This window comes from Budorcas taxicolor, chromosome 13 (genome assembly GCF_023091745.1).
Source record: "Budorcas taxicolor isolate Tak-1 chromosome 13, Takin1.1, whole genome shotgun sequence".
Classification (NCBI taxonomy): domain Eukaryota; kingdom Metazoa; phylum Chordata; class Mammalia; order Artiodactyla; family Bovidae; genus Budorcas; species Budorcas taxicolor.
The window spans coordinates 74,578,431-74,597,920 of NC_068922.1; the positions used below are offsets into that span (position 1 = coordinate 74,578,431).

The 19,490-nt window shown below is 58.1% G+C and overlaps 2 protein-coding genes across 11 annotated transcripts in view; one reads left to right on the forward strand and one right to left on the reverse strand.

Annotated features, from left to right (window-relative positions):
* Positions 1-12,032, forward strand: PCIF1 (phosphorylated CTD interacting factor 1). Of its 5 annotated transcripts, none has more exons than XM_052651289.1 (17): positions 1-117; positions 1,851-2,027; positions 3,390-3,532; positions 3,623-3,747; positions 4,882-5,019; positions 5,161-5,291; positions 5,412-5,566; positions 6,241-6,388; positions 6,482-6,565; positions 6,823-6,922; positions 7,981-8,143; positions 8,979-9,151; positions 9,268-9,354; positions 9,433-9,617; positions 10,356-10,449; positions 10,549-10,724; positions 10,810-12,031. In XM_052651289.1, exons 3-17 carry the CDS (start codon positions 3,409-3,411, stop codon positions 11,033-11,035), a joined length of 2,109 nt encoding a protein of 702 aa, XP_052507249.1. In that variant the 5' UTR covers positions 1-117; positions 1,851-2,027; positions 3,390-3,408; the 3' UTR covers positions 11,036-12,031. The 5 variants fall into 5 exon arrangements, with proteins under 5 accessions (XP_052507249.1, XP_052507245.1, XP_052507248.1 ...); XM_052651286.1 differs by adding an exon at positions 1,271-1,331 and having other exon boundaries at positions 39-117; positions 9,268-9,617; positions 10,810-12,032; XM_052651285.1 differs by having other exon boundaries at positions 9,268-9,617; positions 10,810-12,032.
* ZNF335 (zinc finger protein 335) overlaps positions 11,832-19,490 on the reverse strand; it is a 20,837-nt gene continuing 13,178 nt past the window's right edge. For 2 of the 6 annotated variants that reach the window (XM_052651282.1, XM_052651281.1), the window contains exons 17-27: positions 15,996-16,255; positions 15,072-15,183; positions 14,592-14,966; positions 13,802-13,944; positions 13,560-13,714; positions 13,333-13,436; positions 13,161-13,238; positions 12,785-12,892; positions 12,628-12,693; positions 12,466-12,547; positions 11,832-12,374 (exon numbers count right to left, since the gene is read on the reverse strand). In XM_052651282.1, the coding sequence (XP_052507242.1) occupies positions 12,247-12,374; positions 12,466-12,547; positions 12,628-12,693; positions 12,785-12,892; positions 13,161-13,238; positions 13,333-13,436; positions 13,560-13,714; positions 13,802-13,944; positions 14,592-14,966; positions 15,072-15,183; positions 15,996-16,255 (1,611 nt within the window). In that variant the 3' untranslated portion in view covers positions 11,832-12,246. The remainder of the gene's footprint in view (positions 12,375-12,465; positions 12,548-12,627; positions 12,694-12,784; positions 12,893-13,160; positions 13,239-13,332; positions 13,437-13,559; positions 13,715-13,801; positions 13,945-14,591; positions 14,967-15,071; positions 15,184-15,995; positions 16,256-19,490) is intronic. The other 4 variants (XM_052651279.1, XM_052651280.1, XM_052651283.1 and 1 more) reach the window with 4 other exon arrangements.

Below are 19,490 nucleotides of genomic sequence, written 5' to 3' on the forward strand. Positions count from 1 at the left end.
GTCCCGGCCCGGGACACAAGATGGCGGCAGCGGCGTTGGGGAGGGCGAGGCGGAGGCGGCAAAACGGGCGGTCGAGCAGAACGTGTAACCGCGTCCCCTCGAGTCCGCTGCGGGCAGGTAAGAGCCCCAGGAAGCCATGGTCCCGCCGCGAGCCGCGCCAGGGTCTGGGGTTCCGAAGCCAGGCGGCGGTGGCCCCTCCGGCGCTTTCCGCTCCGGGCTACCGCTTGTCCTGTTTCTGCCGCCGCCGCCATCTTAGGCCCGCGGGTGGGCGGCCGAGCCGGTGGCCTGGATGAGCGAGTTGGGTCCGGAGAGCGCGGGCGGAGCGGCCTCTAGGGCCCCTCCGCTGCTGCCGCCGCCACCGCCTTTGTGTCGGGCTCCGACTCTGAGTCGCCTCAGCCCGGGGGCGGGAGCGCGCGGCGGGGCGGGGGGCGGAGCCCAGGAGATGGGCCGGCGCGCGCGCGCCAAACAGCCCGCCCCCGCTGGAGGGTAAAGGGGAAGTGCGCGCGCGCTGGGAGTCGGCCCACCCCCTCCTTCGCGCGCCTCCCGCGCCTGCGCACTTCGGGAACCCTTTGACTCCTCCCTACTGGGTCGGAGGATTTTGATTGGTGCGTTGCTGAATGATCCCGCCCCATCCTCCTCCAGTCCTGGAGTCGGAGTCTTTTTTATTTTTTCCTTCTGGTGCGTTCCTCTGGTTGCGCAGATACAGTTTATCCTTAAGCTGCTGGGCACTGTTGAACTGCGGTATGCGTGGGGGTCGGGAAGCCACAGGATAAATAAAAACGTGCTTTTAGTGATAGCAGTTATTTCCTGCTGAGAGTGTACAATGTTCTAGGCTCTACGCATGGAGACCGTAGAGGCCGAATGATTCTCGTTAGAAGTCGGAAAATGGCAGAAGCGTGTGGAACCGGGGTCTGTCCAAACCCAGAGCTGGTGTTTTAGCCACCGACCTGCTGTATCCACATCACCTGGGAAATTAAAAAGCTTTTTAATCATAACAAAATTGGTGAAGATTTGAAGTGGTATAAACTGAGAAAATTAGTCATCCGGTTTCCCAACCCCACTCTTGGGGGTGTGTGTGAAAAATACGGATACTTGTGTACCTCCTCTCCCCGTTTCTCTACGATGTGGAGTGACGGACAGGAATCTGAGGGTTTTTTAAACAAGTTCCCTGGTGTTTGTGATGCACAGCTCGTTTCGGAAACACTGCTGTGTCACGGTTCGGCCTCACTAAACGGTGAGGGCACTAAACTGCTCGTTCTTCTCTGCATAGTTGACCTACCTGGTGCACCAGTATCACACAGTATTGCTCGAGGAAAAATATTTCAATAAAGGTGAACACGCTCTGTTGTTTAATGCATTTGCATGTTTTATTGTCTTTAGAATTAAAGACCTGATTCAAAGAAATGTTTTTTCACTCACTGTAGGTGGCTTGGGGCCGTGCCCACCCCTCATCTGTGATATGTATGTTTGTTTACTTTAGTCTCAGTACTGTGGTTGGCCAGACCAGCTTACAATTTGTGGCGTCAAGTGTCCAAATGAAAGCACAGGCCCTTTGTTAAATGTTTATTAAAAATGTGACAACTGTCAGAGCAGAGCATTGAAGCAGGCTCAGGGCCCTCCTCAGCTCGGCCCTGGGGGACTGTGTGGGCTGCACGTCCGACAAGGTGAACCTGTTGGTTGTTGGGAAGCTTGAGAAATGTATTTTCATCCCCTGAATCCCCATGTCTCCCACAGTGTGTCCTGCCCTGTCCTGGGGTTCCCAACGTGCTCTCTCTTTGCCTCCTGTGCCATTGTCCCTGTTGTACAGCATTTCATAGGTCTGCGACTCTTTTCTTCTCTTTGCTCTGCAGTTGCTGATGCAAGGAATCCCCTGGGCCCCCGTCCACTCCACTGCTGACCAGCCCATCCTCCTGCGCTGTGCTTTCCTGCAGGCACCCCTCCCACTGCCTCTGTGGGACCCGGTGACGTGGGGGTCCATCTGGCCGGAGAAGAAAACCCTCTCATGCTAGCGTTGCAGACCCCAGAGGGTGAGAGAAAGAGGGACCTTATTCAGCCTTGAGACCTGGGGGTCAGCCCTGAGGCACAGGGCATCCTTTTCCCCAGAGAACCAAGGCAGCTTCCCTTGGTCAGTGGTTCCAAGCCTTTTTGTTATCCTGGCCCCCTTTTGTTGTGTGTTCTCTTGCTACCTGCATTTTTATCTGCCAAACCATACAGATGAAGTGACCACTTTGCCTTTTCCAAATTAACAGTGATGTCTATGACTGAATGTACAATAAAAACCACCACCCAATGATTGCTATGCTGTTGTCAACATCAGAGCTTCTGATCATCATGAAATAATCAATGCAACCACAATGAATTGATAAAATTTCAGCAGCAGAGAAAAACCAGTGTTTAACTATGCCTTTGGGGTCTTTTTGTGGGTAAACGTTTGATTTCTTTTGGGTGTTACGACACTGAAACTTTCGGAGCGTCAGCCTGAACTCAGCGGCCCCCCTAGGAGTCTGACAGCCAGGTTGGGAACCACTTTGGCCATTGAGGCTTGTGCCAGTGTGCTTTAGGTGGGGTAATAGGGAATGCTAATCGGAAGGAGCTGACCCTCCTGTGGGTGTTAAAAGTAAATTTTCACCTGGGGATTATGAAGGACTGAACTCAGTGTTCCTTCCAGCCTTCCTGGTTCTTTTAGCAACAGATACCTTCCTGCTCTGTAGTTAGGAGGAGGCATCTAATTTGAGGCTTTCCTGCGCTGGGCTGTGTTCCAGTTAGATTTTACTGGGTAGGAAAAGGGAAGAGGAGCAGTTACTGCTGCTGCTTATGGGAACAACTTTCTCAGGCGCAGACCCTGTTTCATCTTGTCTGCCACTCTTGGTGCTTTGTAAACATTGGCAGAATGAATACAGCTCTGCTGGTCCTTGGTACCATGCTGAGCGCCAGAGAGCCAAACTGGATCCACTTCTGAGGCCTGGGAGTTCTGACAGTCTAATGGAGGGGGGCAAACTGAGTTGATGGACCAGAGGATTTGAGTGCTACAATCCTAGGGAGGGGCTCTGACCGCCTAGCCTGGGGAAGGGAACCAAGGAAGGGTTCCTGGAGGATGGAGGACCTAGTGGTAAGCCAGGCAGAGACATAGATGGGGAAAGAGTATTCCAGGCCAAAAGAGCATCAGGAGCGCCCCCATTTGACAGTTGAGGGAACAGCAACTTAGGCCTGAGGGCTCCTGTGGTGGCAGGCTGGCCCTCCACTATGGGGCTGGATCGGCTTCACATGTGTAGGTGGTCACTGGGGCCCTTGGTGGATTGTAATTCGGGTGCAGTTGCAGGGAGCGGGGTGGGGGTGATTGACCTCCACGCCCTGCTGGCCCTGACACCTTTCAGTCCTCTGTGTGGCAGGTCCGGTGTGGGTGCTGAGATGGCCAATGAGAATCACGGCAGCCCCCGGGAGGAAGCATCCTTGTTGAGTCACTCCCCTAGCACCTCCAGTCAGAGCCAGCCCTGTTCTCCAAAGCCCATCCGCCTGGTGCAGGACCTCCCAGGTACCGGGGAGGGGCCGTGGCAGGGCAGTGGGGTCAGCAGGGTGCCCAGGAGCAGCCGTGACCCTGGCTGGGTTCCGTGCTTGTTTGCAGAGGAGCTGGTGCACGCAGGCTGGGAGAAGTGCTGGAGCCGAAGGGAGAACCGTCCCTACTACTTCAACCGATTCACCAACCAGTCCCTGTGGGAGATGCCCGTGCTCGGCCAGCACGACGTGATTGTGAGTGCCAGCCTCGGGATGGGGCCGGCGGGGGGTGGTGTCTCAGCAGCTTCTGGCATCTGGGCCTTCCCCAAATGTACCCTGAGCAGCTGTTAACTCCCCTGGCACTGTGTCAGGGCCAGGGGACACAGTGCCCAGCAAGACAGACACACAGTTCTGCCCGCCTGGAAGCTGTCCTCCAGTCGCAGAGACTGTCTGACACAGGAGGATGATTCTGTGAGTGGGTGGTGGTGAACTTGGGTTGCACGTTGGGCACTGTGCCTGGGATGCGGTCGTGAGCAAGGTGGATCTGGTCCTGCCCTTGCCTGCTGGGGGTGCCCGGGATTACAGGGTAGCACCTGCAGGAAGAACAGGGTCATAGCCCAGCAGGGGTGCCGAGCAGGTCTAGGGAAGGGGGGGTACAGGGAAGGCTCCCTGGAGAACCAGCGTGTAAGGTGAGGTGAGCTGAGTGAAAGTCGGAAGCGGTGAGCAGCACTGTCTGGGAGCCCGTGTTGACGTGATGACGTGTGGGGTGCAGGCCGTCTGTCTGGGTCCCTGTCAGTTGGGGACTTTGTTTTCTGGGCAGTCCAACCCCATTTTGCAGATGAAGACACTGAGGCTCCGAGAGAGGAAGGGACTGGCCCAAGACCTCAAGGCAGTAAGAGGCAGAGCAGGACTTGCACCCTGCCCACCGTCACAGTCATCCTCTCAGTGTCACCACAGGAGTTCCAAGTGTTTAAGTTTCCCCTTTATTCCTGTCGTTCTGGTTCTTTCTGACTGTGCTGTTCAGCGTGCAGGATCTTTAGTTCCCCGACAAGATCAAACCCTCACCCTCAGCAGTGAAAGCACAGAGTTCTAGCCACTGGACCGCCAGGGAATGCCCCCTTCTGGTTCTTACGCCAGGTGTCATTTTAAACTGGTCACATGCATTGACCCCTTAAATCATGCTTCCAGAGGCGAGGCAGGGCTCAGCAGGGCCCACCTTAGAAGGCCCTGGCCTGGGGCGCACGGTTGCAGGGGCAGAGCCGTGTTGGTCCTGCACCCCAGCCCCCGTGCTCTTCTCCGAGGAGGAGGAGGGGCGGGGGCGGGACTCGCAGTACTGGGGCTCTTAAGCCACCGGCCCTGGTTGCAGCAATGCTGGTCTCCCTCCACCAGTCGGACCCTTTAGGGCTGAATGCGACCCCCCTGCCCCAAGACTCAAGCTTGGTGGAAACCCCCCTGGCTGAGAACAAGCCCCGAAAGCGGCAGCTCTCGGAAGAGCAGCCCAGTGGCAATGGCGTGAAGAAGCCCAAGGTGAGTGTAGGCAGACCAGGGTGGGCAGGCAGTGGGCAGGGCCCCTGTGCCCTGGGCATCGGCAGTCAGTCGGGAGGTGGGGCTCGCAGTGGTGGAGCCCAGCCAGCTCCCCTGACCTCAGACCTCTGATTCTTGCTCCAGATTGAAATCCCCATGACGCCCACGGGCCCGTCAGTCCCCAGCTCCCCCAGCATACCAGGCACCCCAACACTGAAGATCTGGGGCACGTCCCCTGAAGATAAACAGCAGGCAGCTCTCCTCCGACCCACAGAGTGAGTCCTTGCTGCTGCCCATCCTGGATGGCTGGCTTGCCCAGGACCGTGTGTTGGGGGGGTGCCGAGGGGAGAGCAGGCAGGGCGTCCACCCCCTCATTGCTCTGTCTGTGCCCCCAGGGTGTACTGGGACCTGGACATTCAGACCAACGCGGTCATCAAGCACCGGGGGCCTTCGGAGGTGCTGCCTCCACACCCCGAGGTGGAGCTGCTCCGCTCCCAGCTCATCCTGAAGCTCCGGCAGCACTACCGGGAGCTGTGCCAGCAGCGAGAGGGTACTGCCTCCCGGGCCCACCTGTCTTGTGTGCGCCCACCACGAGCTGGAGCTGGGGCTTGGCCACTGGGGCTTGGGGAGTGGCACCGTGGAGCCCAGGGGCTGCGCCTGTGTTCTGGAGGGGTCCCAGCTCCAGTAACCGCTGCTCTGTGACTCTGGGCTTATTGAACAACCTCTCTGCACTCGAGTTTTCTCACCTGTAAGGTAGCGGTGGTAACAGTGCCTACATAAGGGTGCCTACCTAGCATTAGCAACACCCGAACAACAAAAAACAGTCATTAACACTTGGCAGTGCTTGCTATCTGCCAGGCACTGTTTGCAGCCTTTTTATGTATCTGTTAAAGGGCATAAAAAGCCGAGCTCCTACCCCTCACACAGTTACTCCAGGGAGTAAGTGCTTAGTAAACTGTAGCTTTTATTAATAAATAAGCCTGCTTGAACTTGGCTGAGATATGGAATCCATCCATCCCCTCGTTGTTACCCCTTGTGCCGTTTATGGAACTAGCAGTTCTCAGAATACCCTTCGGGAGATGCTGCCTGGGACCGAGCTCCTGACGTAGCGGGGGCTGTCCCTTGTTTACTGTGGCACCTCTGGTGCCCACACCACGCCTCCGGTGCCGCCCCGTGGAGCCAGCTGACTGAATCCGGACTTTGATCTGCTGTCCTGTCCCACAGGCATTGAGCCCCCCCGGGAATCCTTCAACCGCTGGATGCTGGAGCGCAAGGTCGTGGACAAAGGCTCTGACCCCCTGTTGCCAAGCAACTGTGAACCGGTGGTGTCACCTTCCATGTTTCGCGAAATCATGAACGACATCCCCATCAGGTACGGCCCCCGGCCGGGCCCGCCGGGCCCAGCCTCCTGGTGTGTGTGCCCAGGCCGGGTAGGCAGGCTCGCTCTCCCTGCTCTCTGACCCAGGTTGTCCCGAATCAAGTTCCGGGAGGAGGCCAAGCGTCTGCTCTTCAAGTACGCAGAGGCGGCCAGGCGGCTCATCGAGTCCAGGTTTGTTTGGCTCGTCTCCTGACCTAGTGTGACCGGGCTCTGGCCAGCGTGAGGGGAGGGCCTGGGCCTTCTGGCCACCCCCGGGGCCCGGTCATGACGCTTGGTGGCCGGAGTGGGGCCTGCTCCCTCAGACAGCAAGGGTCGCACTGTCAGCCTGGGTGTGGATGCCCAAATGCAAGTGGCAGTGGAATGGGAGGAGGAAGGAGGGGCCAGCGGGTGCTAACAGCGGCCCCTTTTTATGCGCCCTCAACTGGCAGGAGTGCGTCTCCTGACAGCAGGAAGGTGGTCAAGTGGAATGTGGAGGATACCTTCAGCTGGCTGCGGAAGGACCACTCTGCCTCCAAGGAGGACTACATGGTGAGCAGCCTTGGGTGGAAGGCCACTGCTTCCAAGAAGCCCACTCTGCCTGCCGAGGCCAGGCGGGCCCCCACGGCAGCCGCCTCCTGTGCATTTGGCCGACCTTTGACACTCATCAGGCCCCCAACTCATGTCTGTGGAGCTGTTTCTCTGAGCTCCTGGCTTTCTCCCAAAGAACACTTCTGTTACAGTTCTTACTGGAATCCTGTGCTTGGCCACACACCATAAGTAGGGGCCTTTTCAACTTAATGAATATTCAATACCTCCCTTTAGATTTTTGGAAAACAGATGGACTGACTGCCTTTGCTTGGTGTGTGTGGCCCTATTGCAGTTCAGAGCTACCACCAGATTTAACCGCCCACTTTAACGAGTCCAAAACAATTTTGTTTTCTGGCCCAAACCCATCACTCTTCAACTCTCCACCAGCACTAGCAATGGGCTTTCTTTTCAGGACCATTTTTCACAAGAGACAAGGTTTCGCACTTCACGATAGTAACTGTGTACTTGACACGTAGAGAGTGATAAAGGTAGGTGACCTCACTAGCAAGAGTGACTCGTTTTCACCCATCACTTTGACACGTGCAATTCAGCGTAATTACAAAGGCCTACAGTTAACCTTACAAATCGCTGAAGGCTCAAATCCAAATCTGCAGTGCCCAGAGAGCCCCAGTTTTACGACAGCCATTCTCCCCATAAACTGCAGATGCCTTGTAAGCAGGGATTATGCCTGGTTTGTCTGTGTCCCCAGCAAGTATCAAGAGATTTGCCCTAGTGTAACCCCAGCAGTAAGTGCTGGCTTTTATTAGATATGTAACTGTATTCCAAGGGCGTGGCAAATCCTTAATGGGAATGACTGCATTTAATATTCAAACTGCCTTGTTAGGTAAGTATTTTGTGTTCCCTTAACTGTTGAGGAATAAGATTCAGTGATGCCAAGGGATTTGTCCAAGTGACACAGCCAGTAAGTAGCAGAGCCTGTTTCAGGACGAGGACAGCTGGGATCTGACAGCCCTCCTGCGCCAGCCCTCGGAGCCTGACGAGGAGTCTCTCTCCCCCAGGACCGCCTGGAACACCTACGGAGGCAGTGTGGCCCCCACGTCTCGGCCGCAGCCAAGGACTCCGTGGAAGGCATCTGCAGCAAGGTCTACCACATCTCCCTGGAGTACGCCAGACGGATCCGAGAGAAGCACCTTGCCATCCTCAAGGAAAACAACATCCCAGGTAGGGCACCAGGTGGTACAGAAGGGACAAGTAAGGCTGAGTTTCAAGGCCACGGACTGGTTCAGGGAGGTCTGTTTCTCCCAGCAGTGGGGCCTGCTGTGACCTTTGGCTCTGGGGTTTCCACGCCCTCTGGGAAACAGAAGTGGTGAGAAAGGGAGGGCTGGGGGTGCGAGAGAGACAGGGAGAGAGGTAGGCGGCCTGCCTTCACATCTGTCCTCTGTAAGCCCCACTGAGGGGTGATACCTAGCCACAGGAGCATGTGAAGATTTGGGGACCTCCAAGTGCTGGGCCCCAGAAGAGCCCCACGCAGTCTCGTGACTGTTACAGGCAGGCAGTGTAGTTCTCATACTTCTCCATGGCAGCAAACCCCAGCTTGCCCACCACGCCCCAGGGCATGGTGGCCTGAGTGGGTTCAGAGCGTGTTGATGTGGACCCCCACTTCTCGCTCCTGCCGGTTGCCTAGCTGTCTCCTCAGTTACTGAACCATTTGAGCTGCTGTTGGGCTTCCCTTGTGGCTCAGCTGGTAAAGAATCCACTGCAGTGCGGGAGACCTGGGTTCAGTCCCTGGGTTGGGAAGATCCTCTGGAGAAGGGAAAGGCGCCCCACTCCAGTATTGTGGCCTGGAGAGTTACATGGACTGTAGAGTCCATGGGTCACAAAGAGTCGGGCACGACTGAGCGACTTCCACGTCACATCACTTCCCTGAGCCGCAGTTCACTCCTCCCTGGGATGGGACTTACCTCTCCGGGTCACTGGGATGCTCATGGGAAGTGCCTGGCCCTGGGTGGGCCCATGGCTGTCAGGGTGACGGCCCTCCCCGCGCTCCTGCCCGCAGAGGAGGTGGAGGCGCCCGAGGTGGAGCCCCGCCTGGTGTACTGCTACCCAGTGCGGCTGGCCGTGCCCGCGCCCCCTGTGCCCAGCGTGGAGATGCACGTGGAGAACAGCGTGGTCTGCGTCCGCTACAAGGGCGAGATGGTCAAGGTCAGCCGCAACTACTTCAGCAAGCTGGTAAGAGCCACGGTGGGAGGCGGCCCCAGGAGGGAGCGCGGGCCAGCCCTCGGCTGGAGACTGCTGCGGGGCTGTGGGCGGGCTGCCGTTGAAGCCCACTGCTTTCTGCCCCACAGTGGCTCCTTTACCGCTACAGCTGCATCGACGACTCCGCCTTCGAGAGATTCCTGCCCCGGGTCTGGTGTCTGCTCCGCCGGTACCAGGTACTGGCCGGGGCGGCTGGGGGCGGGCTGACCCGGAGGGCGGGGAGGCCGCCCGAGGCTGAGCCAGCCGCTCCGCAGATGATGTTCGGCGTGGGTCTCTACGAGGGCACAGGCCTGCAGGGCTCGCTGCCGGTGCACGTCTTCGAGGCACTGCACCGACTCTTCGGAGTCAGCTTCGAGTGCTTTGCCTCGCCCCTCAACTGCTACTTCCGTCAGTACTGCTCCGCCTTTCCCGACACAGACGGCTACTTCGGCTCCCGCGGGTGAGCGCCCCATGCTGCTGGGCCTCCTGCCTGGGTAGTGTCCTCCAGAGCACCCAGCCCACCGGGGTCAGCCGCTTCCCGATGCTGGGGGGCTTCGGGCCTGGGCAGTTACAGAGCCCACCAGGGTCAGCTGCTTCCCGATGCTGGGGGGCTTCGGGCCTGGGCGGTTACAGAGCCCGTCTGGGTCAGCTGCTTTCCAATGCTCGGGGGCTTCGGGCCTGGGCAGTTACAGAGCCCACCAGGGTCAGCTGCTTCCCGATGCTGGGGGGCTTCAGGCCTAGGCAGTTTCGAGTGGAGTCCCTGCCTCCCCCGTCACCAGCCCTGTGGCCATGGACGCGCTGCTGCAGGTCTGGGAACCTATGCCAGCCCTGACCCAGCCAGTGGCGCTCAGTAAACTATCCTGGGTCGGGAGGCAGAGCACCAGGTCCCACAGTGAGCGGATGGGTGGGCACGGAGGCAGCCAGGCCAGCGGGAGGGCAGCCTGGTCACCACTGGGTTTGGGCCCCACCTCCTCTCCTAACCAACTCCGTGGACTTGGCCCCCAAGCCTGAGCCTCTCTGTCCTCAGCCGTTCAACCTAGTGGGTCACCTCTTGTCCCAGGACAAACCAACGGTGGCCCTTGGCCCCTGGCCTGACCAGAGCCCTTTCTCCAAAGGACTGCCTGTGGTGGGGGTGGCACCTGTTCTTGGTGGAGGGGCTGGGTCCTGGTGGGACCTACACGCTCGCCTCTTCTCCCAGGCCCTGCTTAGACTTCTCCCCGCTGAGCGGTTCCTTTGAAGCCAACCCTCCCTTCTGTGAGGAGCTCATGGACGCCATGGTCTCTCACTTCGAGGTGGGTGTGTGACTGGGCGTGGGAGCTTGGCTGGCAAGCCAGAGGGCCAGTGGCCTGGAGTGCAAGCCGCCGATACCCTCCCTGGGACCCTTCCCACAGAAACTGCTTGAGAGCTCGCCAGAGCCCCTGTCCTTCATCGTGTTCATCCCTGAGTGGCGGGAGCCCCCAACCCCAGCGCTCACCCGCATGGAGCAGAGCCGCTTCAAGCGCCACCAGCTGGTTCTGCCTGCCTTCGAGCACGAGTACCGCAGCGGCTCCCAGCACGTCTGCAAGAAGTGGGTGCTGGGGGGCCGGGGCGGGGGCGGCCGGGCTGGGCTCACCCGGCCAGGCCCTGCCTTGAGCCACCGCTTTTGCCCGCAGGGAGGAAATGCACTACAAGGCTGTCCACAACACGGCCGTGCTCTTCCTGCAGAACGAGCCCGGCTTCGCCAAGTGGGGGCCCACGCCCGAGCGGCTGCAGGAGCTGAGCGCCGCCTGCCGGCAGTCAGGCCGCAGCCATAGCTCCAGCGGCTCCGCATCCTCAGAGGCCAAGGATCGGGACTCAGGCCGGGAGCAGGGCCCCAGCCGAGAGCCGCACTCCACTTAACAGCCTGCGGGGAGGAGGAGCTCCTGGGTGCTGCTGTGGACTGCTGGGGCTCTGGGGGCAGAGTGGATCCCAGGACCCGCTCCTGGGGTGGCCACCGATGACATAGGAAGACGTGGCTCTGCCAGGGTGCCCCCTCCCTGCCCACGTCCCCCCAACTCCCCGACTCACGCTCACTCCAGGCCCCCTGTAAATAGGCCCCATCCTGCCCGCCCTCCCTTCCCTCACCCCATCCTGTTGCCACCTTGTTTCATTTGTAAAAGGAAATACAGAAACCCCCCCAAGAACGTGTGAGGGTCTTGAGGGCAGAGCAGGCTAAGAAGTCGGAGCCGCTTGCAGGACCGCAGCCCTCTGCACACCCAGGCGCACCTTCTCATGGCCTCTGGGCCTTCGCACCCGGCCCCGGGCTCCAGGGTCTAACTTCTCATCCTGCTGTTCTCTGCTTGTGCCCAGGAAGTCTGAAGGGTCCAGAGGCAGCGTCAACCATCTGCAAGCCCCGAGCTCCCACAGCCAGTAGCAGCTTCACCGACACCTCTGGGGAGCGGAGGGCGGGTAGAAACCTAGATGCCTGGAGCCACCAGTGAGTGGGCAGCCGGCTGTGTTCTACAGTCAAGGGCCAGGAGGAAGTGCAGATCCGAGGCAAGGAGCCAGTGCTCCCCTGGGGCTGGGGAGGAAGCAGCATCTGAAGGTGCTGTCCACTTTCCCCAGCCTAGTCGTCTTTCCGGATACCAGGCCGCTGCCCCACGAGTCTGCCCTCCTGGGCCACTGTACTTACAGAGGCGGGGCAGGGTGCACCTCTGGCCGGGCAGCTCCCACCTCAGTCCCACCCTAGTGGACTCTAATAGGCTCCTCTTCCTGCTTCCTAAGGCCTTGCCTGGTTCCAGCTGTAGCAGCACATGGACAAAGGGAGCGGGCCAAGGCTGGACTCTGGTCCCTTTATTGAGCCTGAGAGACCAGTGGATACATACCAACAAAAATAAATTTCTCTCCCGAAGCCTGCCTGCAGGCTGGGGCCCCCAGCGTGTCCCGGCTGGTGCCCATGGCTGTCCCCAACCCCAGCAGCACAGGTCTGGCTCCCCAGGAGTGACAGGATGCTGGCTGCTCAGTATCTGGAGATCCTAGGTGGAGCAGGGAGGGAGTCCCCACGGGCCTCCACCTGCAGCAGGGTGGGCCCCATCAACATCCGTGGTCTGCACTGGGCTCCTGGGGCTCGCTCAGTCATCGCTCAGGGTGATGACGTCGTATTCGATGCCCTGGTGCTGCAGCTGTTGAATGTGTTCAGGCACCGCCTCCTCTGTGCCAAAGAGGCCCTGGGCTTGGGCCATGGCAGCGTCAGCCACCGCTGCCAGGGAGGGGGAGAGGACGGTGACCTGAGGCCCAGGAACGAGGCCTGGCTCCCAGGCCCCCAAGGCCTTCAGGGTCTAGCCCCGTACCTGTGACAGCTGAGTGTGCCGCAGCCTCAAGCTGGGCCTGGGTGACCAACTGCTGGCCCGGGGACACAGGCACGTACTGGATCTGGAGAAGGAAGCCAGTGAGACATGGCCTCAGAGGCCCCCGCCTGGGCCCCTGCTCCTCTGCGTCCCCAGGGGCTCTACCTGGGACTCCTGAAGGAAGGGGGCCCCTTGCTCATACTGGATGTGTGTGATCTGGCCCTCCTGTACCTGGAGAGAGGAAGCCTGCGTAGTGATCACAGGAAGGAGGTGTCGGTGCCTCTCCGCCCTGCTCCCCTGGCCTTGTCCCAGCCTGGCCTACCTGGATGTGATGGCCCTCGGGCACCACCACATATTCCTGGGGAAGGAGCTGCTGCACTCCATCCGGGGAAATGATGTACTGTACCTGAGAAGGGAGAAGAGGCAGGCGCTGACAGCCCGCCCCCCAGGAGCTTCACGAGGAAGGCAGAGCAGGGTAGCCAGGGACACCCACCCCATCAACAATGGCAACTGCAAGGACGGACCCCCAGAGGGGTCATTTACCAAGTATTGTCCCCCCTCCTCCTGGGGGGAGGATGGGCGCCCCAGCCTGGGTGGTCAGCAGCAGCAGCTCACCTCTCCTGGGAGCAGGGCTTGGGGGTGGGGAGGGTGGGGGAGGATGGGCACCCCAGTCCGGGTGGTCAGCAGCGGCAGCTCACCTGGCTATCAGACGCCACCAGGTGCTGGACCATCTGGCCGTCCGCTGTGGTGATCTCTTGGATATAGGCGGCTTCCTCCTGTCATGGCCAGGCCAGCTCTAGCTTCAGATTTCTGGGTGCCCCCACCCCTGTCCCCAACCTGCCAGCGGGGCCCCCAAACTCAGGCTCTCACCGGATTGCTCACTGTCTGTTCCTGGGCCACAAAGATGTGTTCCTGGCCCAGTGCCTGTTGGAGCCGCTCCGGACCCAGGACCCCATGACTGGACTGGAAGGCAGCTGGGCAGAGAGGAGGGGGACACTCTCTCAGGGAAACCTGACATGGCCCGGCTCCAGCCCAGCCCGAGGGTGTGCACCGGGGCAGTGGCTCCAGTCCCGGGTCCACCCTGGGGTCCTGCTCACTGTGCAGTGTGGCCAGCGTCTCGTCATCACTGTTGAGGATGATGGTCTGGGTGGGGGGCCGGGCTGGGGCCCGTGCAGTCGGCGCCGCCGTCTTCCTCCCATCAGGGCTGTGGAGCCGCTGGATGTGGAACTTGAGGTGCCCGTTGCGGTTGAAGCTGAAGGGGGAGGATGCAGGCTCAGGGGCGCCCCCCCCCCCAACCCTCCACAGGCCCAGCAGCCCCGGCAGGCTTCGCCAGCCTCACCGCTGCCCACAGAGCTGGCACTCGAAGGGCTTCTCGTTGGTGTGGGTCAGCATGTGCCGCCGCAGGTCCTTCTTGTTCTTGGAGGCGAAGCTGCACTGGCTGCACTGGTGCGGCCGCAGGCTCGAGTGCTGTGCCATGTGGGCCTGCGGGCAGGGTGGGGGCAGCGCTGCTCAGGACAGACGGCCCCCGACGCACCAGGCCTGTGCTCGTGGTCTGGTGCCACCTGCTGGCTCCACCATGAGGCCACTCAGCCCAGTCCCTGCTCACCCTCGGGTCACCCCTGTGAAATGCACTGGCTCAAAGAGAGGCCTCTGAAGGTCATGCCCAGCCCTGACACTCTAGGTTCTGGCCCCCCTCCCCTCACGGAGCTGTGTGAGGATTCAGCATGCAGTCAGATCTGAGAACTGGTCCTTCTCAGGGGATGGAGTCCCAGGAACCTCCCTGGGATTCTGTGACCTCAGTCTTCTGGACAACTCGTGTCTCCCCAGCTGCCTCACGTTACCACCCCTCTGCTCCTGCCAACCCAGCTCAGCCATCGCCTCCAGGAAGTCCCCCCGGGCACCCCAAGTCCACGTGACTCATTTCCTGTGTGTGGGCACTGCATTCACCCTGGGGACACTGTCAGGTGTTAATCCCAGGCTGGTGTGTCTCCCCACCAGACTGAGCCCCCTGAGAGCTGGGGCCTTGCTGAGTCACCTCTGAGCCCAGTGGGGAGCAGAATATCCGGCCTGGAGGGTGCTCAGTCAAGCTTTGTTACACAGACGGGCCAGCGGAGGAACAGGGCACCTACCCGGACCTCGGGCCACTGGCGAGCGCTGAAGGGGCAGTCAGGGCACTTGAAGGCTCCTGGCCCGGCATGGGCCCGTTTGTGACTCTCCATCTCTGCTCGGCCGGTGAAGGCCTCGGCACAGATCTTGCAGGAAAACTTCTTTGATGAGGCAGTAGCTGCAGATGGCGGCGAGGGGGGCACTACCAGGCCCAAAGGTTTGCTGGCTGTAGGAGGTGGGGAGGCAGAGCCCTGAGGGTCCCTTGACTGGTGGGTCCTGGCTGGAGCCGGGGGCTCAGGACCATCTCTGGGCAGCCCCCCATACTGCAGGAGGGGCCACTTGGCGCCGGAGGCCAAGGCTTCTGTACTTGGGAAGGAGATGGAGCCGTCGGCAGTCACCTGTGGAGAGGGGGCGGGGCGTGAGGGCAGAGGGCGGTGAAGAGGGGCGGGGGCTGGGGGAAGGACCGGAAGCAGGGGGCGGGACTGGCCCCCCTTCAGCCTCACCTGGATGTGGTGCAGCTGGGTCCCGTCGGCTGCCATGATGAAGTGCGTGCCAGCTTCTTTCAGGGTGTCACCCACGACCACGGTCTGGGCTGCCTCCCCCGGGGGCTCCTCGCTGTGGGCACAGATGCCAGGAGTGGGAAGCAGAGCTCCAGGGGAGGCTGGCGGGCTACGGGAGCCCCTTCCCTGGGAGAGCCCTCCTTTCACAGTGGACCACAGCCACCACAGGCTGGCCCCAGCTCCTCCCTTTAGCAGCTGGACCTCCGCTGCCTTTTTCACAAGCAGGGACCAAGTGTCCAGTGTCCAGCTTAGCAGTGGTCATCCCCACTCCCTCACGGGCATGGAGTGATGAGATGAAGGGCTCCAGGAATCAAGCCCAAGTCTGCCCAAGCGGGGCAGGAGGAGAGGGTGAGTAGGGGAGGCAGGGCTCCTGACTCCCATCCCGTATGGAATTCAGGGCTTCCTCCGATGGCCCAGGGGTTCAGTGAACATGGAAAACGAACATTTCTACCCTAGACTCGCTCAGCCTAGAAGAACCCAAGTGCAGCAGTGGGGCCTCTGATGTTGCTGAGGAGCCCGAGCGTGTGACGAAGGTCAGAACTGGCCAGACCCCAGGGATCCAGAACCAGGAGCACGTGGGCCACAGGCCAGGCTCAGATCCACAGCACATCTGACCTTCAGGGCGCTACTGCACTCCCTAAACACCCCGCCCATAGGAGTGGTTACAATTGTCAAGCAGTCCACAACTGTCAAGTGCCTGGAATTTCTTAAGCAACCCTTAGCCCGTAAGGGATGCCACACCCCTACAAGCCCAGTCGTTTCACATGCATTAGTGCTACCTCCTGCGAACTAGGCATGGGTGGGTGGGGTGCTCCCCTCACTCCCCTCACTCCCCTCACCACACCTATTAATGGCCCCAGGGCTCACCTGTAAGGCGTGCCCGGAGTCGAAGTGCCCTCCTCCACGGTGGGGGCCGAAATGACACTATAGCCAGCCCCGCCGAACGGCCCAGGTGCCAGGGTGATCTGCTGCAGGTCAGGGGGCCCAAGCTGGCTCTCAGCGGCCACGCTGCCTCCTGGGTCTGCCACGTGGAGGGTGACCACCTGGGGAGTGGCGCCTGCTGGGGAGGGCTGCCCCCCAGAGGACGCTAACCCTGTGTCCACGTCCTCTGACTTCACCACGGCCACCTGCAACAGCATGACAGGCAGGGTGGGTGGCAGGAGCTGGCGTTCGAGGTCCTTTCATATCTCCGGGCCTCAAAGCTTGCCCACGCTCCAGCCGGATCCAGTGCTGCTGCTACTCACGGACACGAGCCCAGCTATGTGTTCCTGGCAACTGGAGAGACTCTAAACAAGGATGGCATAGAGCCTTACGGCCACCTAAGGACACTGGAGAGAGACTTAACAAGAACAGGATAAAGTGTTACTGTCCCCTAGGGCTATTTCAAATCCTGAAAGATGATGCTGTGAAAGTGCTGCATTCAATATGCCAGCAAATTTGGAAAACTCAGCAGTGGCCACAGGACTGGAAAAGGTCACATTTCATTCCAATTCCAAAGAAAGACAATGCCAAAGAATGCTCAAACTACCGCACAATTGCACTCATCTCACACGCTAGTAAAGTAAAGCTCAAAATTCTCCAAGCCAGGCTTCAGCAATACGTGAACTGTGAACTCCCTGATGTTCAAGCTGGTTTTAGAAAAGGCAGAGGAACCAGAGATCAAATTGCCAACATCCGCTGGATCATGGAAAAAGCAAGAGAGTTCCAGAAAAACATCTATTTCTGCTTTATTGACTATGCCAAAGCCTTTGACTGTGTGGATCACAATAAACTGTGGAAAATTCTGAAAGAGATGGGAATACCAGACCACCTGACCTGCCCCTTGAGAAACCTGTATGCAGGTCAGGAAGCAACAGTTAGAACTGGACATGGAACAACAGACTGGTTTCAAATAGGAAACGGAGTACATCAAGGCTGTATAGTGTCATCCTGCTTATTTAACTTCTATGCAGAGCACATCATGAAAAACGCTGGGCTGGAAGAAGCACAAGCTGGAATCAAGATTGCTGGGAGAAATATCAATCACCTCAGATATGCAGATGACACCACCCTATGGCAGAAAGTGAAGAGAAACTAAAAAGCCTCTTGATGAAAGTGAAAGAGGAGCGTGAAAAGGTTGGCTTAAAGCCCAACATTCAGAAAACGAAGATCATGGCATCTGGTCCTATCACTTCATGTACAAATAGATGGGGAAACAGTGGAAACAGTGTCAGACTTTATTTTTGGGGGCTCCAAAATCACTGCAGATGGTGACTGCAGCCATGAAATTAAAAGATGCTTACTCCTTGGAAGGAAAGTTATGACCAACCTAGATAGCATATTCAAAAGCAGAGACATTACTTTGCCAACAAAGGTCCGTCTAGTCAAGGCTATGGTTTTTCCAGTGGTCATGTATGGTTGTGAGAGTTGGACTGTGAAGAAGGCTGAGTGCCGAAGAATTGATGCTTTTGAACTGTGGTGTTGGAGAAGACTCTTGAGAGTCCCTTGGACTGCAAGGAGATCCAACCAGTCCATCCTAAAGGAGATCAGCCCTGGGTGTTCTTTGGAAGGAATGATGCTAAAGCTGAAACTCCAGTACTTTGGCCACCTCATGCAAAGAGTTGACTCACTGAAAAAGACCCTGACGCTGGGAGGGACTGGGGGCAGGAGGAAAAGGGGATGACAAGAGGATGAGATGGCTGGATGGCATCACAGACTCGATGGATGTGAGTTTGAGTGAACTCCGGGAGTTGGTGATGGACAGGGAGGCCTGGCGTGCTGTGATTCATGGGGTTGCAAAGAGTCGGACACGACTGAGCGACTGGACTCAAGTGAACTGAGGGGCCCTGGAGAGACTTAACAAGGACAGGATAAAGTGTTACTGCCCCATAGGGGCATTGGGTAATGTCTCCAGACAGTTTTGATCGTCACAGTTGGGTGGGTGGGTAGGGGGCAGGGGGGTGGATACTGGCCCCTAGCTGGTAGAAGCCAAAGAAAGTGAAGTCACTCAGTCGTGTCCAACTCTTTGCAACCCAGTGGACTATAGCCCGCTAGGCTCCTCTGTCCATGGGATTCTCCAGGCAAGAATACTGGAGTGGGTTGCCATTTCCTCCTCCAGGGGATCTTCCCAACCCAGGGATCGAACCCGGGTCTCCTGCATTGCAGGCCGATGCTTTATCCAACATGGAATTATCTAGCCCAAAGCGCCATGGTTAAGAAATCCTGAGGTAGCAGAACAAGCGACAGACCAGTAAGAAAAAACAATCATCAGAGCTCTACCTCACATCTTACTCCAAAGTCTGCTTCAAATGGATTAAAGATTGAAACATAAGAAATAAAACTCAAGATCGATTAGAAGAAAATACAGGTATTTCTGTAATCCTTGGGGTGAGAAGATGTTCCTAATCATGACAGAAGATGTTAAAATTTACAGCAACATGAATCAGAAAATGAGACCAGGAAACAAAGACACCTGGGGTGGGGGTGGGGGGGATGGTATTTAACAATGCATATCAGAGAGAAAAGGTGGTGTTCCCATACATACAAAGAGCCCTTGCAAAGTGATAAGACGACTAATAATTTACAAGCAGGTAAGTGAGAGAAATAAAGTGGTCTATGAACATACAGAAACTCGATCTCTCTTCTGATCACAAAATTATCAGTTAAGATCCTGACATACGTGTCTGGGACATGAGGAGACCGATGAAGACGGCCGTGCAGCTCTGGCGAGGCAGTGGGGAAGCATCCTCTAGTGGCAGTCATGTAGTAACACGTGTTTTCATTTTTTAAATTTTTATTTATTTGGCTGCAGCAGGTCTTTGTTGCCGCATGTGGGATCCAGTTCCCTGATCAGGGATCAAACCTGGCCCCTGTGCCCTGGAAGCAAGGAGTCTAAGCCACCAGACCACCAGGGAAGTGCTGACACATCATTTTAGAAGGAGTCAGGCTTGGGGTGGGACCCACTGATTCTGTTTCTAGGAGGCTTCTTTTAACCCCACCACTAAAATACATGTTTATGAACACCCGAAAATACATGTTCATGGAAGCACTGCCTTGAGCTCCTGAAAGACTGGAAACCATGCGCAAATAAAGGACTGACAAGATAAGCTTCAGAACTTCACCCCCAAGACTGAATGAGGTGGAGACGTCAGGAAGGAGTGGACATGTGTGCGCGGCCAGGCTGCAGAGGGAAGGAGAGCTAGGCTGTCCATAAGCACAGATGCCATGACCCTACTTTTTAGAGATCAAAAGGTGTCTGTGTTACCGAGCACCTGGACACAACTCTGCAGAAATGCTTATTAACCTGTTAACAGTGGAAATGAAGGTGAGGGGAGGAAACTTAAAGATTTTCACCCTCTGAATAGAACATTTCTTAACACTCAT